Source organism: Microcaecilia unicolor, chromosome 5 (genome assembly GCF_901765095.1).
Source record: "Microcaecilia unicolor chromosome 5, aMicUni1.1, whole genome shotgun sequence".
Classification (NCBI taxonomy): domain Eukaryota; kingdom Metazoa; phylum Chordata; class Amphibia; order Gymnophiona; family Siphonopidae; genus Microcaecilia; species Microcaecilia unicolor.
In genome coordinates, this window is record NC_044035.1 from 36720389 (window position 1) to 36746921 (window position 26533).

At 44.9% G+C, this 26533-nt stretch overlaps 1 protein-coding gene and 1 pseudogene across 2 annotated transcripts in view; one reads left to right on the plus strand and one right to left on the minus strand.

Moving 5' to 3' along the window:
- Nucleotides 1-15293, minus strand: part of LOC115469971 (glutathione S-transferase omega-1-like) — a 35552-nt gene extending 20259 nt beyond the window's left edge. Inside the window, exons 1-3 of one of the 2 annotated variants that reach the window (XM_030202780.1) lie at nucleotides 15190-15293; nucleotides 10426-10534; nucleotides 7682-7904 (exon numbers count right to left, since the gene is read on the minus strand). In XM_030202780.1, the coding sequence (XP_030058640.1) occupies nucleotides 7682-7904; nucleotides 10426-10534; nucleotides 15190-15220 (363 nt within the window). In that variant the 5' untranslated portion in view covers nucleotides 15221-15293. The other variant, XM_030202781.1, reaches the window with a different exon arrangement.
- A 9322-nt stretch (nucleotides 15294-24615) lies between these two features.
- Nucleotides 24616-26085, plus strand: LOC115471052 (annotated as a pseudogene).
- Nucleotides 26086-26533: the final 448 nt, after the last annotated feature.

Below are 26533 nucleotides of genomic sequence, written 5' to 3' on the forward strand. Positions count from 1 at the left end.
AATCGACCTACCAACCAAAAACGCCTCCATTTCAACACGATCACATCTCTACCTACACTACCCAAGCTGCAAAGGTCTTAAATACAAAGCTACTTACGCATCCAGCTTTTCCTACAAAAGCACACAATTGTGGAATGCACTACCAAAGGCAGTGAAAACGATCTACATCCACCTAAACTTCCAGAACATGCTAAAACCACCCTGTTCAAAAAGGCATACCATCCCGAACCAACCTAAAAGACCGACCTTGGCTACACATGAAACCCAAAGCACATATGTTCACAACAATACTCTTCCGCATCACGACTATTCTATGGCTTTGCCATATAAACTTCTTCCTACCACTACAGCACAATGTATTTCTTCACACTGGAAACAGCAATTGCCATTCCGGTACTATGTAAGCCACATTGAGCCTGCAAATAGGTGGGAAAATGTGGAATACAAATGCAACAAATTAATAAATAAATAGAGCTAATTTCCTATTCCCTCCCAAAGCTCAGAGAATAGCACATAAAAGAAAATCGCCCATACCGTTGAAAACCTAACACTAGCTTGGATCTGGCGCTGGGGTATTTGGACAGAGGATTTCCCATGATTTTTTCTTTAAATTTTGCCGGATTTTTATTTAATTTGAAAGCAGAAGGAAGCTTGTGCAACCCCTAAGTGCAGGTCATGAGAAAAGAACGTGTGAGAGTCAGAGCAAACCCGAAAGTGAAAGCACACACTGGTGCCGGTTTTCTGAACTTAAATATAATCTTGTCAGACAAAAATAATCTTTTTTTGAAAAGCTTCTATTTAAAAGCACAAAGAACTTTGCCAAAGTGTGATTTTCTTCCAGGTTTGCCTGGCGCATGTGTACACGAGCTCTGCTTACCACAGAACTCGTGGTAAATAGCAGGCCTATCTTTGGCCGCTAAAAACTTAGCCGTCCAGCGCTGAATATCGACTTAGCTGGCTACGTTTATAGTGGCCAAAAATAAACCAGATATTCAATTTCGGTCACCGGAAATGACCCAGCATTGAATATCCAGGCTCACTACAGACTGCGGGACTTAGCCGGGCTGTCTCTTGTGGTCAGAATATCAGCCCCTTGGTGCCTAAGTTTTAGTACCCTTTACTGAATTGAGCCCAAAATATATTTTCATAATGTCTTACACATGGTATATATTTAGTACAGTCACGCTTGGATTTCCACAAGCCCATGACTGAACTTTCAGCTTCTACACTGTGCTCGGTGAGATGTTTCACAAGTGGAACTGTACAGCTCCGATTTATTAAAGTTTACCTCAGCTGGCTGGTGACGTAAAAGACAAATCTGCATTGATTTTTAATGCAAATTTCACTTGTTACTTAGCTTACTACATCAGAAGTAAATATACAGAAATCTCAATGCTGGCTTTTCCTGCAGGATTGGGAGCATCGGTGTTTCGTGGGTGGCGGGAAAAGGGATGCAGATATATAGGACAATTCAGAAAGTTGGGGGGGGATGCATGTCCAACGTTTGACCAGGTCAGAAGTGTCTGGAAGATCCCTGGCTATCAATTCTTTGCCTACCTTCAAGTGAGGGATTATGTGCTGCGTGAGGAGCGCAGACATCGGATCATGCCAGTGTGTTTTACGCAATGGGATCAAGTTTTTGTGCAGTTGCCTTCTAGTCTCAATAAGCTGTCACAGTGGCATCAATTGATTAGGGATACCAAAAAAGCCCCTTATATGTCGCATTTAGCTGAGGTCTGGAGCGTGGATACAGCTGAGAGCATATCTGAGACCAGCTGGGTGCACTCTTCGATAGTCTCCATAAGGTAACCCCAAATGCGGCTTTGCAGGATATTCAGTACAGGATTTTACATAGAGTGCACATCACCAAAGAACGAGGGAGGATTATGGGCATGTGGGATGATGATATTTGTAATAAGTGCAGGACGAGTGTGGGTACGTTTTTTGCACTCCTTTATGGAGTGTCCGTCTCTACATCCACTATGGGCTGGTGCGCTGCGTGCTATTGAAGACATTCTGCAGTACAAAATGGAGTGGAAGTATTCAGCTGTGCTGATGGGATGTACAGACTCACTCCGTGAACAGGGGTTGAGAGAAGCCCAATGTAAGTTTGCTCTGTTGGCGACATTATTAACAAAGAAATGCATTCTGCGGGCGTGGGTTGACAACGCGCCCCCATCCCTTGATATCTGGAAGAATTCCATGAAGGAGATGGCTAACTGGGTACTCACCGCACTTAAGTTTTCTACTTCCCTGGGGCATCGCTAGTATCATGACATATGGGGAAGGGTGCTTTCCTCGTTCTTGCCAGTGGGTCCTACAGTTGAAGCTGAGGACAGCATGATGGACAGACAGTAAAAGGGGGAGAGGGGGGTTGTCTTTGTTGGGGGAGGGTTTGGTTTGTTATGTTCTTGTTTTGGAAGGCGGGGGAAGGGGGAAAAACTGAAAAAGTTATGGAGGTCATTGGTATACACAGTTGTATTTATACAGTGCGTACTGCTATGTTGTGTCGCAAGGATTGGAAATGTTCTGTAAGTGAATTATTGTGCTTGTCTCCATGCATCAATAAAGATACTTTCCCCCAAAAAAAAAAAAAATCTCAATGCATGTTTAGTGACGGGGTGAGCTGTGGAACAACCTAATGAGGAAAAGGCTGAAGATGTTAGGGTTTTTCAGCTTGAAGATAGTATTTGAAACCTTTTGTGTTTTGTAGGCAAAGTTGAGTGCACAGATGAATCAATTTAGAAAGTATAAACAGAAGAAAGACAAGGGGATTTACCATGAAATTAAAGTTGTACATCATACACACATTGGAGAAAATTTCACTCAGGGGCTGATGCACAGCGGCACCTAGTAAATACAGGTGCCGCTGGAAAAATTACTGGGCTGAAACTGCGAACAAAGCATAAAGGGGATCACATGCAAATGAGATGCATGGATCCCCTTTCGTGCATAGATTGCTGCTTGCAACTAGAAGCTCTCAAATGCAATTGACAGCTTCTACAAAATCCCTGGTGGTCCAGTGGACTGCCGCCCGACACCCCCATCAATGTAACCATCACTCCTTGATGATCTAGTGATCCCCCCACACCCTGACATACTTTAGATCCGCAAAAGGCAGGAGCAATGCTTCCTCCTCCCTCCCACCTCTGGGCCTGGCCCTAACAAAATGGCAGCACCCAGCCCCTGCCCGGTGAATCCTGGGATGAACAGGGAAAGGCTAAACACCATATAAGGAGCCTTTATTTCCTTATTTGGTGTTTAGAACCTCCCGGTGAATCCCAGGATGCACCGGGCAGGAGCTAGGCACCGCCATTTTGAGAGGGTTGGGCCCAGAGGAAGAAGAGAGGAGGCGTTGCTCCTGCCCTCCTGCAGACCTAAGGTACATGGAGGTGTGCAGGGATCACTAGACCACTAGAGAGTGACAGTTACAGTGAGAAGGGAGAGGTCGGGAGGCAATCCAATGGACCACCAGAGTTATTTTGCTTGGGGGTGGGGTCTGGAGGGGAAGGAGTAGGTGGGTGTTGGGGTTCACTGGACCACCAGAGAATTTCTAAGAGGTCTTTGTGGGGGGTCAGGAGGTGGTCCACTGACCCACCAGAGATTTTTGCTCAGGGGGGCATGGGGGGAGAGGTAGATAGCACAAACTTACAGCTTTTGCAGCTGCCCATTTCCCTCCTCTCCGACAGCGCCAAAGCAGCCATAAAATCTAGTTCATTAAAGCTAGGCACTGTGAAGCTGTGCATTGCATGGAATCGGTGCTAGGGCCTATTCTGTTCAATATATTTGTGAGTGACATTGCCAAAGGGTTAGAAGGTAAAGTTTGCCTTTTTGTGGATGACACCAAGATTTGTAACAGAGTGGACAGGCTGGAGGGAGTGGAAAACATGAAAAAGGATCTGCAGAAACTAGAAGAATGGTCTAAGGTTTGGCAATTAAAATTCAATGCGAAGAAATGCAAAGTGAGGCACTTAGGGAGTAGAAATCCACGGGAAACGTATGTGTTAGGAGGTGAGAGTCTGATATGTACAGACAAGGAGAGGGATCTTGGGGTGATAGTATCTGAGGATCTGAAGGCGACAGAACAGTGTGACAAATCAGTGGCCGTAGCCAGAAAGTTGCTAGGTTGTATAGACAGAGGTGTGACCAGCAGAAGAAAGGAGGTGTTGATGCCCCTGTATAAGTCGTTGGTGAGGCCCCACCTGGAGTACTGTGTTCAGTTTTGGAGGCCGTATCTTGCTAAGGATGTAAAAAAAAATTGAAGCAGTGCAAAATAAAGCTACAAAAATGGTATGGGATTTGCGTTACAAAACGTATGAGGAGAGACTTGCTGACCTGAACATGTATACCCTGGAGGAAAGAAGAAACAGGGGTGATATGATACAGACGTTCAAATATTTAAAAGGTATTAATCTGCAAATGAACCTGTTCCAGAGACAGGAAGGCGGTAGAAGTAGAGGACATGAAATGAGGTTGAAGGGGGGCAGACTCAAGAAAAATGTCAGGAAGTATTTTTTCACAGAGTTTTGGATACTTGGAATTCCCTCCCGCGGGAGATGGTGGAGATGAAAACGGTAACGAATTCAAAAATGCATAGGTTAAACATAAAGGAATCCTGTTCAGAAGGAATGGATCTTCAGAAGCTTAGCGGAGATTGGGTGGCAGCACCAGTGGTTGGGAGGTGGGGCTAGTACTGGGCAGACTTCTACAGTCTGTGCCCTGAAAATGGTAGATCAAGGTCGGGTATACATATAAAGTAGCGCATATGAGTTTATCTTGTTGGGCAGACTGGATGGACCATATGGGTCTTTTTCTGCCATCACCTACTATGTTACTATGTTATTAGAATACTAATGAGCTCATTGTAATACTTTCGCATAGGGTTCTTGGTGGCTGCTAACAGCGCACATTAGAGCCACGGAAAACCCCTTTGTGCATTACTCCCCCGAAGACATCCCCAGTGGCCTGGCAAAGGCCCCACATAATACTAGCATTAGGTTCTGAGCATCAGGGCCTAGGTTCCCTCTACAAATATAGAGAGGGGGAGCTAAGGCACAACACTCATCTAGTCTGCCTCAGTGGAACTGAGCCCGGGTGGGAAGTGACCTGCCACCCTGGATGCAACAACCCCCACAACTGGGACCCAGGAGCCTGTCCCCACTGCAACTGTTGTCTTGACGCACTAGCTTTCTTCCTGAGTAAAATGTAATTTTTTGGTGTCACGAGTCTTAAGAGAGAAATGAAGGAACCCCAAGAGCCACCTCCACCCCACAAAGCCTAATCTATCCTCACAATAGCTGGGCTGCACAGGCACCTACCATCTACAGAGACTGAGAAATACTGGCTGACACTGGGCTGCACAGAGTACTTATAGGCTCACTTTGAGGTTAGAGTTTCTTAGGGTTACCATATGTCTGGTTTTACCCGGACATGTCCTCTTTTTGAGGACATGGCCGGGCAACCAGGCAGTTTTTGCCAGCCTGCCTGTTTGTCCAGATTTCCAGACCAACGGGCAAACTGGCGTGCGGGCCTAGTGGTGACCTATCTGCCCCTCCCCTTACTATACTGCCCTGGTGGTCTAGTGACCTCTTCAGGGCAGGAAAGAGGGGGCTTTTTTCTGCCCCGAATAGGTCACCAGGGCAGTACAGTAAGGTAAGGGGAGGGGAGGATAGGACATCCTTAGGTGACGGGGGGCGGGGTGTGTGTGAAAGGGGTGAGGCGGTATGTGCCGCAGGGTGTGGTTGGGGTGGGGCAGGGGGCGTGTCCTCTTTTTTGGGGAGCAAATATGGTAACCCTAGAGTTTCTCAGTCTCCATAAGCTGGCAGGAGTGCATAACCCACTCATCTGAACTGGTCTAGAGGAATGCTAAGGAACAAGCTGATGCTAAACTGTACTAATTACAGAAAAAAATGTACTAAACTTCTAGTCTCAAGGGTTTTCAGGCAATTCTTAGAAGGGTGGATTATTCTGTAAAGTTTTAATACAGAGCACCAGATGAAAACTGATCAGCCACATGGTTTGTCAACAGCTGCTACAGTTTTTAAAAACAATAATGGATGGAATTTTACCCAACAGAAGAAAAAAAAAAAAGCTAACAGATTATTTGGTTTAAAGATTAAGGGCCATGCTGCAAATCACATTACAACCCACATGCCAGACAGGCTGCTTTGAGAGGTAAAGTTACTGCCACACCTACAGGCCTGAAGGCATGTTAATTCCCTGTTATACAACAGAATATATAGAAGTGCCAGCAACTCTGATAACAGGAAAGTGAGCTGAAAGCAAAGAGCATAGTACCCAATGTACAAAGGAAAACCTCATGGTTAGTTTTCATCCTCTGCAGAGTCCATACTGGTACAGAATAGTGCCATACTCCCATGGCAACACCTATGTAGAAATTCTGGCACAAGTAGAACAGGAACAAACAGCAGAAGTGATCCAGGGAATGAAAAGCAGATGAGAGTTCACCAAAAAAATGATTTTATTGGAAAATGACCCGAGCTGGCCAGGTTTCGGTTGCCTTCGTCAGGGCACAAAGTCTTCCATGCAAAATCAAAGATGTTCAAGAAAAATATTCCTTATACTGCATGGTGTGATGCTGTTGTTTAATCCAAAATCCAATCAATCAATGCAATGTTTTTGTTTTTGAGGGGTTTGGGGGCAGTTGTTTTTTGGGGTTTTGTTTTTGCTTTTACAAAATAGAACAGGCCCTTCTTTCAGCAAGGAGAGAACATCACCGATTGTTTTTCAAAACAGAAAGCCAGAAGAAAGTATACTATTACTACTATAAATCATTTCTATAGCGCTACCAGTCTTACGCAGCGCTTCACAATTTAACATGAAGAAAAAGACAGTCCCTGCTCAAAAGAGCTTACAATCTAAATCAGGACAGACAGGACAAACAAGGGATAAGGGTAGGACAGACAGATAGTATAATCACTTATGCGCACACTTAAGACTACCCTTTTTTCTATTGATAAATTCCTTCTGGTGTTTGTCTATACAGATACAATTCTCTATGGACAAACATGAATATGAAAAATATTAAATGAATACCTAGGCTTTCAACTGGGTCTTATCTTTACCTTAAGGTTTAATTACGCGAGGATTCTACCCCTATGTGAATGACATGTTGTGTGTAATGTAGTTCATCTTTGAGTAACTTCACTCTTAGTGGTCATTCTATATGCATACGACCTCCTCCCTCTCATCAGTGTTTAGATCTCATTTTCACAACAACAAAAAGGAAAAGCCTATATAAATGGTCAGGGTTGCAAAGACATTTGTAGAAGCCAACAAATTTTGAAGACACACACACATACGCACCCAGCTGCTGCTTCTCCTGCCTGGAATTTAGTGGAGCAGAACAGTGCTACTAAAAAGTATTGTATTACTCCATTTCCACTGAGATTATGGGCCCAGACCATTGCCAACAGAACCAGCATTTGTTCAGTCAGACTGGTAATACAGAACATTACCTGGTTTCAGGCCCACATCATAGTACAGAGTCTACTTTGGCTACAATGCATAGCGAAATTCATAGTGTCCTTTACAGATCACAGATTCAAGTTGTACTGGTGATACATCAAGAACAAACTAAATGCCACCCGCTATGCAAGGGTTCTTGTCTATTTCAACCAAAGGTGAAAAGATGGCTGTACCAATGCTTGAGACAACATACCTTGGAAAAGTGTTCCAACAGCATTTTCTGCTTTGCTTTCTCATAAGGGTCTACAGGGTTCAGCTTCTTCCCAGGGTAAGCTTCATCTAGATAGTCGCATATGATTGGAGATTCATAAATCACCTGACCCTTTTCTGTTTCCAGCACAGGGACCAGGCCAAGTGGTGTTTTCTCCAGGAACCATTCAGGTTTGCTAATCAGATTGACATTAATGTTTTCATACCTGAAAAGCAAAAATTTGAAACTGCTGAACATGGTGACTCATTAAAAATTCCGAACATGGCGACTCATTAAAAACTGCTGAACATGGGGACTCACTAAAAACTGCTTTTATTTTTCCTGTGTAACTTTGGTCATCTCAGGGAATATGCAAATCTTCTCATCAAAAAAAACAGGGCTTCAGTTCCTAAAAATTACTACATGAACCAGTCCTATTCCTGATGTATTGCAAGTCAAAAGACAAGGCAACTACCAACTTTGAATCAGAAGCTTCAAGAAATGCAGTTAATAGAAGAAAATTGTCATGCCTCGGAAGTTTAAGCTATATTCCTCAAATGTTGACTCAAAACAATGGACATGCAATTGAGAAATAGACAGACTATGCCTTTGTCATTTGACAAAGAAAACCTTATAAAAATGAGAAATAGAAGAGGAGGTGGTTGAGGGTAAAGAGTTTCCAGCACACGACAATATGGCACTAATATCACTACTCGTGAAGCCGGGCCACCCAGAAGATCGGGCGGACTCGTACCGCCCGATCTCTTTATTAAACCTCGATGTTAAGATCCTGGCCAAGATTTAGCAAACTGGTTAGCTAAGTGTTTACCCCAGTTAATAGGGCCAGAGCAAGTTGGATTTGTTAAATGGCGCCAATCTGTGGTTAATGCGCAACGCTTGTTATTGGCAATGGCTCAGAGCCAAAAATAATATTTCTGCAGTACTCATAAGCCTAGACGCAGAAAAGGCTTTTGACAGGGTGAGTTGGGACTACTTGTTTGGGGTGTTGCAGTTCCTGGGCATCAAAGGCTGGTACTTTCAGGCGGTTCAGGCCCTATACTCAGATCCTAAAGCCTCGTTGTTAATTAATGGCATACGAACGGAGCAGACAGATATTAGACGTGGTACTCGGCAAGGGTGCCCCCTGTCCCCTTTGTTATTTTTGATATCAATAGAACCATTGTTACGTACCTTAAAACGGGAAAAGTGAGTGTCTGGGATTGAAGTGGGTGGTGAGATAGTGAAAACTTTGGCGTTTGCAGATGACCTGCTGGTGGTGACGGGTACTCCGTCCACTTCTCTGACATTACTGTTGGATAGGGTGGAACAATATAGTTTAATATCAGGTTTTAAGGTAAACATACAGAAATCTCAAATATTACCAACATTACAGGGTGAAGAAGTTCAGGGACAAGAGAATAGTGCTTCGGCGTGAGTGCAGATCCCACAAGACTTGTCACAATTATATGTGTTAAATGTGAATAAACTGTTAGAGGACATGGCTGCCAAGTTAAAAGGTGTGGCAAGCGTACCCACTCTCGCTGCTGGGGAGAATAGCGCTATATAAACATGATGATTGTGCCCCGTTGGTTGTATGCTTTTATTTATTTGCTGCAGTTATATCCCACATTTTCCCACCTATTTGCAGGCTCAATGTGGCTTACAATATAATATTTCAAATTTTACCCATATACCTTACACAACAGGATGAAAGAAAGCTGAATTAAAATGTTGCAAACATTTCTTTGGAGAGGAAGAAGGCCGAGGCTGCCTTTGTCGATTCTTCAGATATCAATAGAATATGGAGGACTGGGTTTGTTGAGTTTGAGATACCTAACGGTGGCGTGTGGTTTGAGGCATCTCAATGACTGGTTCCACAAAACAACTGACTTTTCAGACAGCAATATCGAGTTGGACTTCTTTGAGCAGATCCACTTTAGTTTTTACCTGCATTGGTTTTAGAAAGAACATCCCGGTGGTATTACAGAAAACCGCGATTTTGTCAACAGCCGCATCAGTTTGGAGATGGATATGTAAAGCTCATCGTTTCTCACCCAAAGTCACACCATACATGGTGATTTGTGGCAATCCGGAGTTCGTGCCCGGGTCACTTTACAAAGTGTTTGACAGATGGAGGAGGCATGGGTTGGAATATTTGTGTCACGCATTAACGGAAGAAGGTCGAATTAAGACCTTTCTAGAACTACAAGAACAGTGCTCAGTATTGCCAGCAGGCTATTTTCACTATTGCCAACTGAGGCATTATATATCTAGCTTACCATGGGAAGAGCTAACGGAAGATGTGAGAGAGGAAATAGCCTCTCGGCCATTTCTTTAGGAGCGCAACAAAGAGTGTCAATGGCGTTTCACCATCGTCATATTCGAGACACAATGGCAGAATTGGATTTTGCAGCATATGCAACAAAACGGAGTCAGGACCTGGCTACCACAGTGTCTGCGGTAGTATTTAAAGAACATGTTTTGACACTATGCAAAACTTCCATGCTGGCAGCACATCGGGAATTGCAATACCGGTTTGCTTTACGACTGCATGTGCCCCCAAGGTGAGCATGTCATATGGGCTTGTCCCCTGATGGGGCATGTGTGAAGTGCAAAACTTTCTACTGTGCTAACTGCTGTACAACAGCATCAAACACTTGTTCTACACTATTCCAGTGTTACTCTTTCTATTCAAAAGGCTCTACAATCTTGCAGAATGGTCCGATACTGCCTCATTTTTAACTTACTTGATTCCTTTGGCATCCAAGACAAGAAGTGTTCTGTGTGCATAGGGACAGAATCTCATGCCATAGTTACGAACTAGCCCTGCAGGAACGGGGCCCGGAGCAGCACTCCCTGCAAAAAGTGTAAGCATTTTAAGTATGCGTAGTTCATCTTATCACTCATTAAACTAATTCTGATTGCATAAATATTCTAGAAATTTGGGCTTACAATAACAGCAACACCATCACTAAAGGCAATAAAAAGAAGACACTTCATATTGAAGTGGCTAAGATGCAGGGATCCAGAAACTGTCGTGACACCTAGAATCACCCCGCAGTGGTTTTCCTACCCTGAATATCCTTTACTGCGGCAGCCACTGCCCCCTCCCCCCACCCCCACCCCCACCCCATTAGAGCCCCAAAGCTCTGGAGTTTGAGCTGCACAGTATCTAATTTGTAGTGATCTGTCTTATGAGACCAGCACAAATGTTCAGGTACAATGCAAGCCTGCTTACTGCCCCACTGAAGAGGCTGCTGAAATGGGCTTACAGTGGCAATCAGCAGGAACCAGGCTAAAGGAAGACAGGAAGCCAGGGCTCATGTAACACTACCAACAATATTGAGTAGCCTAACTTAAGGGAACCATTAGCCAGTCTGGAAGTTCTGGACTGAATTAAGCTGTGGTGGAAGCATTGATACCAGTTTTAGTGCAGGAAGCACAGCAGCATGCTGTTCTGCAGGAATAACAACAGACCACATAAATGTTTAAATTGAAGCAGCAAGACAATAGGCAGCCTGTGTCAAACTCATGGCATAGGAACCCCAGTTGAGCTACAATGAAGTAAAAAAAAAAAAAAAAAAAAAAAGGCAAAGCTGAGAGAATTATGGGGTAAAGAGGTAGGGTATATCAAGTCCCATCCCTTTTCCCTTTCCTTATAAATCATTTAGTGAGCATGTTAGAATAAACCATATCAGTTACACTACTGTTTCTGCTATTTGGTGTCAACGTCAAGAAGGGAAGCCAAATTGTTATTAACTTGCGTAATGGTTAGTGCAGTGGACTGAGATCCTGGGGAACTGGGTTCAATACCCACTGCAGCTCCTTGTAACCCTAGGCAAGTCACTTAGATCTCCATTGTCCAAGGGACAAAAACTTAAGGTAGTGAGCCCACTAGGGGCCAGAAAAAGTACCTGAATATAATGTGTACAGTGCTGCGTGCATCTAACAGCAGTATAGAAAAGGTTAGTAGGAGTAGCAGCTCTTAACCATCAATAACAACCAATTATTGATGTTAATTGGCACCAATTAGGATTTGCACACACATCTTGCTGCATGCTATTCTGTAATGCTGGGCACCTAAATCTGACAACATGCAACCCAAAATGGGTCATGGGCATTTTAAAAAGTTGCATGCTGTGTTATAGAATAATGGGTTCTCATGCCCAAGTTGGGCACTGGGATTTACACCAAGTTTGAGCAGGGGTAAATCTGACATACAGCACTGAGCACGGGAATTGGCATATAAGCGCTATTCTATAAAAAGAGTGGGCACCCTTTACAGAACAGCACTTAGGAGGAGATTCTATATATGGCTCCTAAAAAAAAAGCAGCACTGAAATCAGTGCCAACTAAGTGTATTCTATAATCAATTCCTAGATTTAGGCGCCGATTATACAATATGCTTAGTTGATATTTCAACGCCAATATCTGCGCACATCCATTTACGCCAATGAAAACCTGGTGTAAATCTCAGCATGTAGATTGAGGCGTACTGGGCCAAATTCTATAACTAGGTGCCTAAATTTTGGAACGCCCATTTCCCCACCCATAACCACGCCCCTTTTTCTCACCCCGAATTAGTTCAGCGCACATCATTACAAAATATACTTAGTGAGTTGTGTGCCTAAATTCTACTCAGTGCCAATCGGTGCTCATTATTGCTTGGTAAGTGCTGTTATCAGTGCTCAGGAGCTTGTTAAACCAATTAAGTTACACGTGATGTTATAGAATCCGCGCCAATTTTGGTGCCTAAATTTAAATGCACTATATAGAATCCAGGGGTTAGCGCCAATCTTTCCCGGAATCCATTTTCCAGCAACATTTATAGAATCCCCCACCCAAGATGTGCAGGTGGCAACGTAAATAACTAATTCATCTTAGGGGACCCTCTTTACAATATTGCCTCAAAGCAGGGAAAAAAAATTTCTCATAAACACAGGAAAATTAAACATTTTTTTGGCTGCACACCTCTAGTCAAGAATAGAATAATCAAGTCTGAGTTTAACTTTCTTTTAACTTAGTTCAAGCATGGCTTGGGCTTTACACATGTGGAGGCGTATTTTCAAAGCACTTAGACTAGCAAAGTTCCATAATAACCTATGGAACTTTGTAAGTCTAAGTGCTTTGAAAATGATCTCCTAAGTCTCAGATTCTATATAGTGCAACTGAAATTACGCACACAAATCCGGTCTTACTCTGGCTGTGCATGCGCAATTTAAATTACCTTAACAAGCCAATCAATCAGCATTTGTTAGAATTTACATGTACAACTGAAAGGCTCCACTTAACACAAGGTTATCTGTACTTCAGGAAGCAGGTGAAAGCTTGGCTCTTCAACCAGGCCTTTAATGGAAGAAATAACTAACTTGTTAGTTTCACTCACACACGCAAGGAGTGACACGGGCTGCACATACTGCAGCAGGACATGTTTACCCACTCCTACCCTAGCTGAGATAATATTTAACCATCTCTCTGACCTCATATGTAACTTCTTCAAATCAATCACCTTACTTTCTAACTCTTCCTACTTTCTTACCCATCTATATGTTGCAACTTTACCTTACACTTCACTATCAATTATAATGTTCCATTACGTATTGTGCTGATGTTGCAAGTAGTATACCATGCCATACTTTGTATTGTTAGTTCAATATTTTTACTGCTGTAATTGCCTATTGCTCATGTTCTATGCTTACTGTACACCGTCGAGTGAATTCCTGCAAAAAGGCGGTAAATAAATCCTAATAAATAAATAAATATTCTGCAAAGTAGTGTGCATTAATTCTAATGCACGCTACAAAAAAGGGGGAATGGATATGAGCAGGTCGTGTGCGTTCTGAAAAACTACGCACAGGGTTAAAGAATATACCTGCTCTGCGCCTAACTTAAGTGCCAGGTATTTACACCAAGTTTTACTTTTTGTAAATGGACGCGCCTAGTCAGGCACCATCCTGGCTGGTAGGCATATTCTATAAAGCCCCTAGGAGTATCATGTAAACCGCACCTGCTTAGGCACAGTTTATAGAATGCCTAGGTAGAATGTTTTTCAGCACCAATTTTTCAGGCACCATATACAGAATCGGGTTCTAAGCATGAGAGAAAAATATTACAGTTCTATTTACAGACAACTTCAACTTTCCCTACATATGGGGGGGGGGGGGGGGGGGAAGAGGATGAGAAACGCCTTTAACTACACACATAGGCTATAAAACTGTGGCAAAAACTTGTTAAACAGGCTCCTTCCTCTGGCAGTAGCTCCCTAAATGTTACCACCAGGTGAAGACCAAGAGCTAGACCAGACATTGACCATGGTTAATGCAAACCCTGCATGGGCTCCAGGCATGGGGGCTGAACTAACCCAAAACTGAGCAAGCTCTTTTATAGCGTCTAGGGAGGTGTAACTTCTGCTGTGTTCCAGCTCGTGTGCACTATTTCCAGCATACTGCAAAAAAAATTTTTTTTCTAATGTGGTACTAACTTGTCAGTAATCAGGCATCTCTGCATGCTGCCTGGTTACCACGGGAGCCCTTACCGCCACCCATTGAGCACTCCCCCGATGCACAACCACGCAGTATGTTATCTTGCTGCATGACATTTTGAGGGGACCCGCTCTGGTAAAAAGGGTCCTGGCGTGTGCAAAAAATGGCCCCCACCACTACCGCAGGGCCCTTTTTCCCACAGTTTAGTAAAAGGACCCTCCCCCCCAAGTACCTATGACTCTGTGCCCTGCATACAGCCAGATGAGTGTAAATACAGCACAGGCTAACTACAGACTGTATTTGCTGATATTTTTCCATTTTTGTTCAGTATCCCGGTTTTTAAGTGTTATTTCAATCAGTTTAGTATGTAGCTGTTCTGTTTAGAATGTAATGACACTTCTGTGTCGTGTAACATTGCTACGATATTAATAAAGATATCTAAAAAAATAAATAAAATAAAAAACAGCCAACGCGATTGTCTCTCTAAATTATGGGGGTTGTTTACCAAAACTTAGCTCAAGTTATCTGCAGCAGGGCCCATTTTATTCCTACGGGCCCTGCTGCAGATAACTCGAGTTAAGCTTTAGTAAACAACCCCCTCAGAAGCAAAAGGTACTTCGAATTTTGCCTTCATCTTTTTTTTTTTTAACATAAGTCTTTCCTCGGACGATGTCACGCGTTAACTTTAGCGCTATACCGTATTTCTTATTTCTGAACGATAAACTGGACACGCCAACTTATTACTGCTGCTGCTGCTACTGTTACTTTAAAGTTTCAGTCTATGAAGTTGGCTCTTTTCTACTGACAGTTCAAACGTACAGTTTCGAGCCTCACATAAGATACCAACGTGTGGGAAAAGCTAAGAAAGATAATGCCTTAACCGTAGCTTATTTTTGTATTTAACCTTTGTAACCGAAAAAAAAAGTACCACGTAATAAAGAAACCTCCCGCCCTGTGGAGCTCTCCGAGTCCGAACGGTCTGGAAGAGCGCGAGCGGGAGTGAAAAGCAGGTGCTCGGGCTACTCTCACCTTTCTGCAGACTCTTGGTGGCCACGAGCATGACTGACGACAACAATTCCGAGGCGACGCGCGAGACCTGTGTGCAGACAACACAGAGCGCGAGAGCTGACTAATAAAGCTCGCGTCGCGTCACGCGCCTGCCTCAGCTGACAGCTTCCTGTCTGAATCCTGCCTCTCTCTGGCCTCAAAGACCTTTTTCACAAACGCTCGCTGCCTGTGCCTGGGCAGAGTAGAGGCTTTGGTGGTAGTCCGAAGTAGAGAACGATGTGCCCAGTGCCCGCCCCTTCCCAGCGTGGTCTGTCTCTGTGAACTGTGGGGCCTTGTCTCCATCCCCACCGACTCTGTCCTCATCTGCAGAACACTTTATATTTAAATCTTTAGTATAGAAAGGTACAATGTGCTGTGAAACTGTTGTTTATAAATCACAAATTGAAAATAATGATTGATAACAATCAGCAACTATAATAACCCCCACCATCACCCTCTCTACCCTTCCAACCCCAACAATAACTGCCTTCTGCTACCCCAAGGAATCCTAAGCCACCCTGTTAAAAAGTCCAGGGCAGGGGTGGACTGACCATTTGGGCAACCCAGTGGCCAAGGGCCCACAGGAAGTCTCAGCCACCATTTTGAAAACACGGTTGTGCCCGCAGGCGGGGAAATAGCAGCAGCATAGCAGGCACAAAAGAACATGCTCCCCCTCCCCCCACAGAGACCACTAGACCACCAGGGCCCTTCAGGTAGGACCAGGGCAGTGGGAGGCGTCAGCTGCAGTGGTAAGTGGGTGTCAGGCAGCAGCTGGGCAGGGGTTCCAGACCAATCTCAGTCCACCCCTGGTCCAGGGGTACAAAATACAACCCATTCTGTTTGCCCTACCGGGAGAGAAATATGCCCTATGAAGCACTATTATGATTTTTTAATTTGTGGATGAATAAGTCATCAACAATCTCAGAAGTCACTCTAGCTTTCCTGTCTTCCACAGTTCTTCCTGCAATAGAAGATGTCTTCTTAGAAGATGAGCTGGTAGGAGGAATACACAGGATCGCCCAGGGATGGAGTACTATGGGACTGTGGGCACCAAGAGTACTCTGAGACCCCCCCTGCCCCCTCCCACACACCACCACCACCGCCCCCCACAGAAGCTATCGCTGCCCCACACACCAGTGGCATACCAAGGGGGGGGGCGGTGGGGGCAGTCCGCCTGGGGTGCACGCCGCTGGGGGGGTGCCGCGCACCTGTTGGCCAAGTCCGCTCGTTCCCTCCCTGCTGCTCCCTCTGTGCGGAACAGGTTACTTCCTGTTCCGGGGCAGAGGGAGCAGCAGGGAGGGAACGAGCGGACTCGGCCAACAGGCACGCAGCACCCCCCCCCCCCCCCCAGCGGCGTGCACCTGGGGGGGGGTGTAATTTCACTGGGGAGGTCACGCTGCACCCAGGGGGGTGTAACTTCGCCAGGGGGGCGCGCTGAACCCAGGGGGCGCATGGGTGATCCGCCCCGGGTGTCAGCCAGCCTAGGAACGCCACTGCCACACACACACTACTGCCACCCCTGCAGCCCCATTCTTGAAGGGTCCTGGTGATCTAGTGGCTTCTTCGGGGGCAGGAAAGAACCCCACTCTTTCCTGCGCAACTGCTGCCACTACTCTGCCCAGCGCCCAGTTTTCAAAATGGCTGCTGAGACTTCCTGCAGTAGTCTCGTGGGTCTCCCAGGCACTGAGAGTACCTTGGGCCCCCCCCCTTCCACCGCCGCCACCCCCCACAGAGGCTACCACTGCTCCCCCACACATTACTGCTGCCCCTGCAGCCCTTACCTTGAAGGGCCCTGGTGATTGAGTGGCTTCTTCAGGGGCAGGAAAGAACCCCACTCTTTCCTGCCCGCCTGCTGCCGCTACTGCCCAGTGCTGAGTTTTCAAAATGGCTGCCAACAGTTCCCGCAGTAGTCTCACAGGTCTCAACAATCTCACGAGACTTCCACACGAAGTCTTGACAGCCATTTTTAAAGCACGTCGGCAGAGATGCCAAGGGGTGGCCCATCCCAAATGCTGGAGATTTACCTTCACACTGCTGGAGATTGAAGGCCAAATGAGCGAGATTTTTCTCACTGGTCCCTGCCAAGTCTTAAACCAGCTCTAATATATGTATATTCTTAAAATAAAACTGACATATTCTAATTAATAAATAGAAAATATTTTTTTATTTGAAAATTTACTAGTCGGTACTTAAAAAGAGATTGACAAACAAGCATCACAAAATCTACATCAGTGAGAAGAAGAGAAAAAACAAACATTAATCTAAGGAACACAACAGCATAACCTCTCTCCAGTAGCAGGCATATTATGAATTTATACAAAACCCTACAAAAGTCACTCGGGGACCTGTACGACACAAATCTACCATTCCATAACAATACCAACAAGGACCTTCCTAGAAAAAGGCAGCATTGGAAATATCGCAGTGAGCCTAGACCATCAATACACTTATTGGGAAAATTAAACAAGCTCAATTACTACTACAGGTCCCATCAAACAATCAACATTAACAGAGTATCTGGCCTTGGTCACACCTACAAAAACAAATACAGGATAAGTGACCACAAACTAAGGGAACCCTTTCACTAAAACTTAGCGAGTGCTAATGGAATTAGCAGCGCTAAACGCTGCATGTCCTAGAGAACGGCGATGAAAATGATAAAGGGGATGGGACGACTTCCCTATGAGGAAAGGCTAAAGTGGCTAGGGCTCTTCAGCTTGGTGAAAAGGCAGCTGAGGGGAGATATGATAGAGGTCTATAAAGTAATGAGTGGAGTTGAACGGGTAGATGTGAAGCGTCCGTTTACGCTTTCCAAAAATACTAGGACTAGGGGGGCATGCGATGAAGCTACAATGTAGTAAATTTAAAACAAATCGGTGAAAATTTTTCTTCATTCAACGTGTAATTAAATTCTGGAATTCGTTGTCAGAGAATGTGGTACAGGCAGTTAATTTAGCGGAGTTTTAAAAAGGTTTGGATGGCTTCCTAAAGGAAAATTCCATAGACCACTATTAAATGGACTTGGGGAAAATCCACTATTTCTGGGGTAAGCAGTATAAAATGTTTTGTACTTTTTTGGGATCTTGCCAGGTATTTGTGACCTAGATTGGCCACTGTTGGAAACAGGATGCTGGGCTTGATGGACCTTTGGTCTTTCCCGGTATGGCAATACTTATGTACATATTTTATACCTATGGGCCACAGGGCACTTAGCACACGCTAATTCCCATTAGCACATACTAAGCTTTAGTAAAAGGGCCCCTAAGACTAGAAATATGTAAACAACAATTAGCTTGAAAGCCCAAGACGTCAGACTGTACATGCAGCACACCACCACACAGAAAATGCTGTGTTTCCTTATGTTTAATGCAAAATATAAAAATAGCAGATGTCAATTCCCAAAACTGACACACTGCAATCAAGAAATGGAAAATAACATCATTTTTCTACCTTTATGCCTGGTGATTTTATTTTTCTAAGTACAGTGGTTCCAGTCTCTGCTGCTCCTTATCATCTCTTAGATTGTTGTCCAGGGCCTCCTCCATTTGCCATGTTTTCCTGTCCTATCTTCTTAATTTCTTTCACTCAGATATAGATTTTTTTCATTTTCAGCTTCTTCTGATACATTTTTTTTGCATGTCAAATGTTATTCCTCTCTCATCCTCCAGTCTTCCAACTTCTTCTTTTTACTGCTTCTATCTAGTTCTCCATTGCTTTCCCCCACCCATTTCTAACATCTCCCCTCTCTTCTCTTTCCTTTCCATCAAGTGTATAGCACTGCGTACATCTAGTAGCACTATAGAAATAAGTAGTAGTAGTAGTAGTATGCCAGGCACCTCTCCTGTCTTCCCTTCTTTCTTGCCCAACATCTCTTCTTGGTTTTCCCTTCCAACTTTCTTCCTAGCCAGCGTCTCCCCGATCTCTCTTTCCACCTTCCCTCCTCTCCAGAACCATCCCCTAATCTTTCCTTCCACCTTCACTCCTCTGTGCCCAGCATGTCACCCTAACCTCCCTTTCCACCCTCCTCCATGCCCAGCATGACCCTCCCCCCCACTTCCCCATCCACATTCCTCCATGCCCAGCACATCCCATGATCCCCACTTGCACCATGTCCCCCCAATTTCCCTTTACACCTCTCCATACCCAGAATGTTCCCCAGTATCTGAGTCCTCCCCCATTCCTCTGTGCACTGCTCAGCATGCCCTCAAACTCCCCTTCTACCCAGCATATTCCCCCAATATCTCCTCCCACCTTCCCCTGTATCCAGAATTTCACCCTGATCTCCCATTCCCACCTTCCTCCTTGCCCAGTCAGTGTGTCTCTCTAATCTCCCTTCCCACCTGCTTCCTCCATGCCCAGCATATCCCCCGATCTCCCCTTCTACCCTTCTCATGCCCAGCGTGTCCCTCCGCTTCCCTCTTCCCACCTTCTTCCATGCTATTGCTGAGCTGCTGAGCAGCAGTAATCCCCAGCCAGCCCCACAGTTTAAAATGGAATCTGCAACCTCTTGCGGTAGTCTTGCGAGACTTCACGGCCACCATTTTAAACCGCAGAGCTGGCACTGGATGCAGGGTTGCCTGAGAGGAGGGAGCCCACAACTTGGTATGTCTATGTCGGTGGTGCCAGGAAGAATAGCAGCATGTTGGCAGCGGCCACTAGACCACCAGGGAATGTAGTGTGCAGCGGCAGTGGCGGTGGGCAAGAGAAACCAGGCAGAGCCTCTGGCACCTCAGGCACTGCCCAGTTGCCCAAGTGGTCAGTCCACCCCTGGGATCCCCATTCAAACTTTGCTAGTTGTGACCAGCATGATTGCTTGTTTAAAAAAAAAAATCAAAATATTGTTGTTTACATCACTCAAATATAAATATCAGTCCAGTTCATTAACAGGCTTCAAAGTAGAAAATGACACAGGGACAATGACACAGTTTGTCCCTGTCCCCATCCCTGTGTCATTCTCTAGTCCGAAGCCCTCTTTTTTCAGCCCCATCTCTCTCCCAAGAAGTAACATAGTAACATAGTAGATGACAGCAGAAAAAGACCTGCACGGTCCATCCAGTCTGCCCAACAAGATAACTCATATTTGCTGCTTTTTGTGTATACCCTACTTTGATTTGTACCTGTGCTCTTCAGGGCACAGACCGTATAAGTCTGCCCAGCACTATCCCCGCCTCCCAACCACCAGCCCTGCCTCCCAACCACCAGCTCTGGCACAGACCATATAAGTCTGCCCAGCACTATCCCCACCTCACAACCACCGGCTCTGGCACAGACCATATAAGTCTGCCCAGCACTATACCTGCCTCCCAACCACCAGCCCCGCCTCCCACCACCAGCTCTGGCACAGACCGTAGAAGTCTGCCCAGCACTATCCCCGCCTCCCAACCACTAGCCCTGCCTCTCAACCACCGGCTTGTGGCCAGAATATACAAGAGTATTAGGTGTACAAGAGTAATCTTCAGCTTTGCTCCTCCTCTGCCACGTTCAATGAATGCTTCAGACCCCCTAAGATCCACTTTTAGATGTTTATTAAACTGAACAAATCATGTTACACCCCCACCCCACCCCCCTCCCCACACACATACACTTCAGACTAATTTAGCTGAGAGTGGTAGCATCCTATAAGATTTTTGTTTTATTTATTTATTGGGATGTATTAACTGCCTTTATGAAGATTCACCCAAGGCGGTGTACAGTAGGTACAGTTTAAAACAAACACAGTGGGAAGTGGACCAATGACTTCAGGACATAAAAACTAAGATGATATTCAGTCTACAATAAAGTTTAGTCTCTATGTCCTGAAGTAATTGGTCCACTTCCCACTGTGTTTGTTTTGATCTTCACTCTGTGGGATTTAGCGTTCATTCACTCCATGGAGACTCTACCCCAGTAGGTACAGTTTAACATAACTTATAATTTTGTTAACAGCGTAATAGTAAAATAACCAAGAATACTTACTTACGCCTATGTTTACTAAGCTGCGCTATGGGCGTCGTTAGCATTAAACGCTAATGCACCCATAGAAATGTATAGGCGTATTAGCATTTAATGCAACTTAAATTTACAGGCTCGTTAAAAACGATAATGCACCTTAGTAAATATATCCCTTAATGTAGTGCTTATTTAATGTACTGATCAGTGGCGTAGCCAAGGGTGGGCCCGGGTGGGCCCCGGCCCACCCACTTTGTGTTCAGGCCCACCCATTAGCAGCACACCTATGATATGGCTGGCAGAGATCCCTAAGCCCCACCAGCCGAAAACTCCCAACAACTGTCCTTCCTGCATACCTTGTAAATAGCAGATCTTTGCCTGCAGCAAGCAGAGACTGATACATACTGCTTGCACTGGCCCCAAAGCCTTCCCTCTGAGTATTCCTGCCTATGCGGAAACAAGAAGTTGCATCAGTGGGAAGGCTGTGGGGCCAACATGAGCAGTGTGTATTAGTTGCTGCTCGCTGCTGGTGAAAATCTGCTATTTAAATGGTATGCGGGGGAGGGGGGTGTTTGAGAGACCCTATGGCATGCAGGCGAGAGAGGAAGAGACCAAATCACTTGTGGGACAGGGAGGTTCTTCTGCCCACCCATCTTGGGCCCAGGCCCACCCAAAATTGGGTGTCTGGCTACGCCCCTGGTACTGATATAATATAGTTTGGTGGTTTATATATAAATATTGTGTAATTTTTGTACTTTTTCCTAGTGCTGGCCTAGTTTTATTCAGATTGTAATCTACATTGCTTCTTGGTAGGTAAATAGCCGAATATAAATTCTATTGTATTGTATTTAGTAACTAGGCATCATATTTCTAAATATTATTTATTTATAGCATTTGTATCCCACATTATCCCACCTTTTTGCAGGCTCAATGTGGCTTACAATTCATCGTGGATGCTGAACATAGAAAAGAATATACATTTGGTTTTACAACAGGTATTGGTGCATGGTGGAGAGATACATGGTAATGGAAGTAGAAAAGAATAGACATTTGTGTTAGCAGATGTTTTGTGTGTATGATGGTGAGATACTTGATAGTGTTAAAGTTATGGGCATTAGGTACGTGATAGTGAGAGCAAAAGGCATTAGAGAACGTTCCTGGATCTCTTAAAGAATGTAGAGTTACGCGTGTTGTCCATTGTGATATATTTTGTCAAAGAGATAAATTAAACAATTAGGATTTATTTTGTGTAGACACACATTTATTTATTAGGAGATATTTATTGCCTTGTCGAAGAAGTTCACCCAGCAACTATAACTCAGATATAAGTATCTACATATGTGTACAATATTTTTTTTGTCATTTATTTATGCAATGGAAACAAGAAACCGAAAACAAAGGAAAATTAAATATCAATAATTTCAACTTCGACCACAAGTAAAGGAAAATGGATCCAAGATAAAGAAACTATTCATCCAAAAAGAAGAAAACATTAAGGAGCGTTATCCCTAACTTCCAATATTTTGATCTAGATCTGTTTTTTTAGAATAAGGCACAAAAAGGTGCCCTAAATGACCAGATGACCACTGCAAGGAATCAGGGATGACCCCCCCTTACTCCCCCAGTGGTCACTGACACCCCCCACCCCAAAGATGTGAATAAAAATAGTACTTACCAGCAGGGGCGTATCTGCGTGGGGCCTCAGGGGCCTGGGCCCCCGCAGATTTCGCCCTGGACCCCCCTACCGCTGCCAACCCTCCCCCTCCGTTGCTTGCCTACCTTCGCTGGCGGGGGACCCCAACCCCCGCCAGCCGAGGTCCGCGTCCTCCTGCCGCTGCCGGCTGCCTTTGGTCCTTTAATTCTTCCATTGAAGCTGGCGCCGACGAAAGTTTCTTTTGAGTCTGACGTCCTGCACGTACAACGTGCAACGTGCAGCGACGTCAGATTCAAAGAAACTTTTTCGTCGGCGCCAGCTTCAATGGAAGAATGAAAGGACCAAAGGCAGCCGGCAGCGGCAGGAGGACACGGACCTCGGCTGGCGGGGGTTGGGGTCCCCCGCCAGCGAAGGTAGGCGAGCAACGGAGGGGGAGGGTTAGCAATGGCAGCGGCTGGGGGGAGGGGGATCGGCAATGGCGGCGGCGGCGGGGGGGGGGGGGCTATAATGTGCCCCCCCTCTCTGGCCCTGGCCCCCCCCTACCGCCGCAGTTCAGATACGCCCCTGCTTACCAGCCTCTGACAGCTTCAGATGTTATAGCCACTTTTATAAGAGCAGCAAGCAGAGCCCTAGAATAGTTTAGTGGTCAATGCAGTACACTGTAGAGAGGACAACTCAGGCTCACATTTTAAGCTACCTGTCACACTTGTGATGGAAACTGTGAGCCTTCTAGAACTCACCCAAAACCTATTGTAACCACATATAAGCAAACCCTTCACCTGTAAAGGGTTAGTGCAGTGCTGTCTAGTTTACCACTTACGCCTTCCTTCCTTCCTTCCTTCATTTATTTATTTATTAAGATTTATTTACCGCCTTTTTGAAGGAATTTACTCAAGGCGGTGTGCAGTAAGAATAGATCAGACATGAGCAATAGGCAATTACAGCAGTTAGCCTAACGGGGTTTAAAGAAGGTTTGCTTGGCTTCCTAAAGGAAAAGTCCATAGACCATTATCAAAACGAACCTGGGGAAAATCCACTGCTCACCTCCAGGACAAGCAGCACAAAAATGTACTGTACCTTCCTGGGATCCTGCCATGCGACCCGGACCGGCCACTGCTAGAAACAGGATGCTGGGCCTGACGGACCTTCGGTCCGTTATCATTGTAATGCGGTCCAATTACAGAGAAAGCTTTGTCTTCTAATAACTTTTTCATCTGCTGACAAACTCTGCATATCATTGAGAATGGATGCAAGAACATCAAATGTGTGGGAATTCTTCAGTCTTAAGGCCAGAAACGCAGACTTCCAAAGTAAAGACTAATCAATCCAGTGGACAGTCACCCCAATGTAGAACTTTCCATGGGATGATCAGCAGTCTGTTGTGATAAACATGTCTTTTCATCAAGAATTACAACCAGCATCTGCTTTATCTCCATTTCAAAGTGACCCAACTCATCATTGTTTGGCTAGAGACCAATAACCAATTCAATACATGGGCAACACCATTGTTTTCATAGGCTGAAGTCCCTGAACAGCAAAATTTAAGATTAGATGATCCAATGTTTCAGTGACCAGGGTTTCCAGTAGCAAAAGCCTGCTCCAGGTTTTGCTGTTTCATTTGGTTTTACTAAGGCATCATCATTTACATCACACTTCCACTCTTATTGCAAGCATCAGATGTAAATGAGTAAAAAGTAAAAACTGTGGGATAGTGCTGCCCTGCAAGATTTGGTTTTCTCACTGGCTCTTGCACGGTGGCGGTGGTTTGGAGACTTAATAACGGTTTCACCAGCCTTGTTCTACGAACAAGTCTATTGGGATACCCATAAAAAAAAGTATTTTGCTGATTCTTAGGTTACTAATTTGGTATTTTCCTTTTTTGTATATATATTGAATGTGTTGAAGCAGGGAAAAGCGAAATGAGTTTCAGCAGCACCGACGTGATCCAGGTGACGAACGTCTCCCCCAGCGCCAGCTCGGAGCAGATGAAAACCCTCTTCGGATTCCTCGGACAAATCGAGGATTTGCGGCTCTTCCCACCCGATGATTCTCCTTTGCCTGTAACATCACGTGTCTGTTTTGTAAAGTTCAGTGATCCGGACTCGGCAGCTGTGGCCCAGCATCTGACAAACACGGTATTGGTTGACAGAGCTCTGATAGTCGTTCCATATGCAGAAGGAGTCATCCCTGATGAGACTAAGGCTTTGTCTTTGTTGAGCCCAGCTAATGCAGTTGCTGGCATTATGCCTGGAGGTGGTCTCCTGCTGCCTACTCCAAACCCACTTGCTCAGCTTGGTGCTGTCCCTCTGGCTGCCTTGGGAGCTCCAACTCTTGATCCCACCCTTGCTGCCCTTGGGCTTCCTGGAGCAAGCTTAAACTCACAGTCTCTTCCACCAGATCAGTTACTAAAGTTGATGAGCACAGTTGATCCAAAGTTGAACCAGGCAGTTGCTGGGCTTGTTTCACCAAGTTTGAAATCTGATTCGTCCAGTAAAGAAATAGAGGAAGCTATGAAGAGAGTAAGAGAAGCACAGTCTCTGAGCTCAGCTGCTATAGAGCCAGACAAGAAGGATGAAAAGCGGAGACATTCGAGGTCAAGGTCACGATCAAGGATGAGAACACCTTCATCTTGCAGGCACAGATGCTCAAGAAGCAGATCAAGGAGGAGGTCACCTTCTAAATCAAGAAGTAGGCGACAATCGAAAAGCCCAAGGAGGCGGCGATCTCATTCCAGAGAGAGAATCAGGAAACCTCGGTGTACGTCCAAATCCAGAGATGAAAAAGAGAAGAAGCGTTCAAAGGCTCCACCTAAAAGCTATAGCACAACCAGACAATCTAGAAGCTCAAGCAGAGACAGACGCTGCAGAAGAAGCAGGAGTGGAACACGGTCACCTAAGAAAACAAGGTCACCACCTAAAAGAAAAATGTCACGCTCACCATCTCCTAAAAGACACAAGAAAGAGAAGAAAAAGGGTAAAGAAAAAGAAAAAAGCAGAGATGAAAGAGAGAGATCAACTAGCAAGAAGAAGAAAAGCAAGGATAAAGAGAGAGAGCAAGAAAGAAAATCGGAGAGCGACGAAGATGTGAAACAGGTTACACGGGATTACGATGATCATAAACAAGGCTATGACAGCGAGAAAGAGAAGAGCATATCGGAACCAAGCTCCTCAGTCATAGAAGAAGCGCCAATAGAAAAAGAGAGTGATGATGCAACAGGAGAATCCAAAGTAAATGGCGATGATCACCATGAAGAGGACATGGATATGAGTGATTCAATCAGTGTCATTCCTCTGTGAATTTTTATGCTGTATTTGTTGATTCTTGGCCTGGATGTATACAGCTCTGAGCTCTAAATAAATTGATGTAAACCTCCACCTAGTACAGTTATTTATATAAGTAGCTTTATAGAGTGGTATCAGGATAACACCTCTTTGATGTGATAGCCTAATGCTGCTTCATGCAAATGGAAAGTTGCATGCATCTCTAGCAGGCATGGGTTTGTTAATGTATGATCTCCCATAGTAGCTCAATTCATTTCTGTTTTCTCTTGAATTTGATTCATTGCAGTAATAGAGCAATAGAGGGAATGCACTGACGACTACATCTGGAAATAAACGTTCTGATGCAAGTAGATGATCTTCATAGCCAGGTGGCTGACTTTGTGGGGTGTTATTTATTTATTTTTGTGATTTAAGGTAAAAATGCACTAGCCTTTTTATGGGATAATAAAGCTATCACAAATAG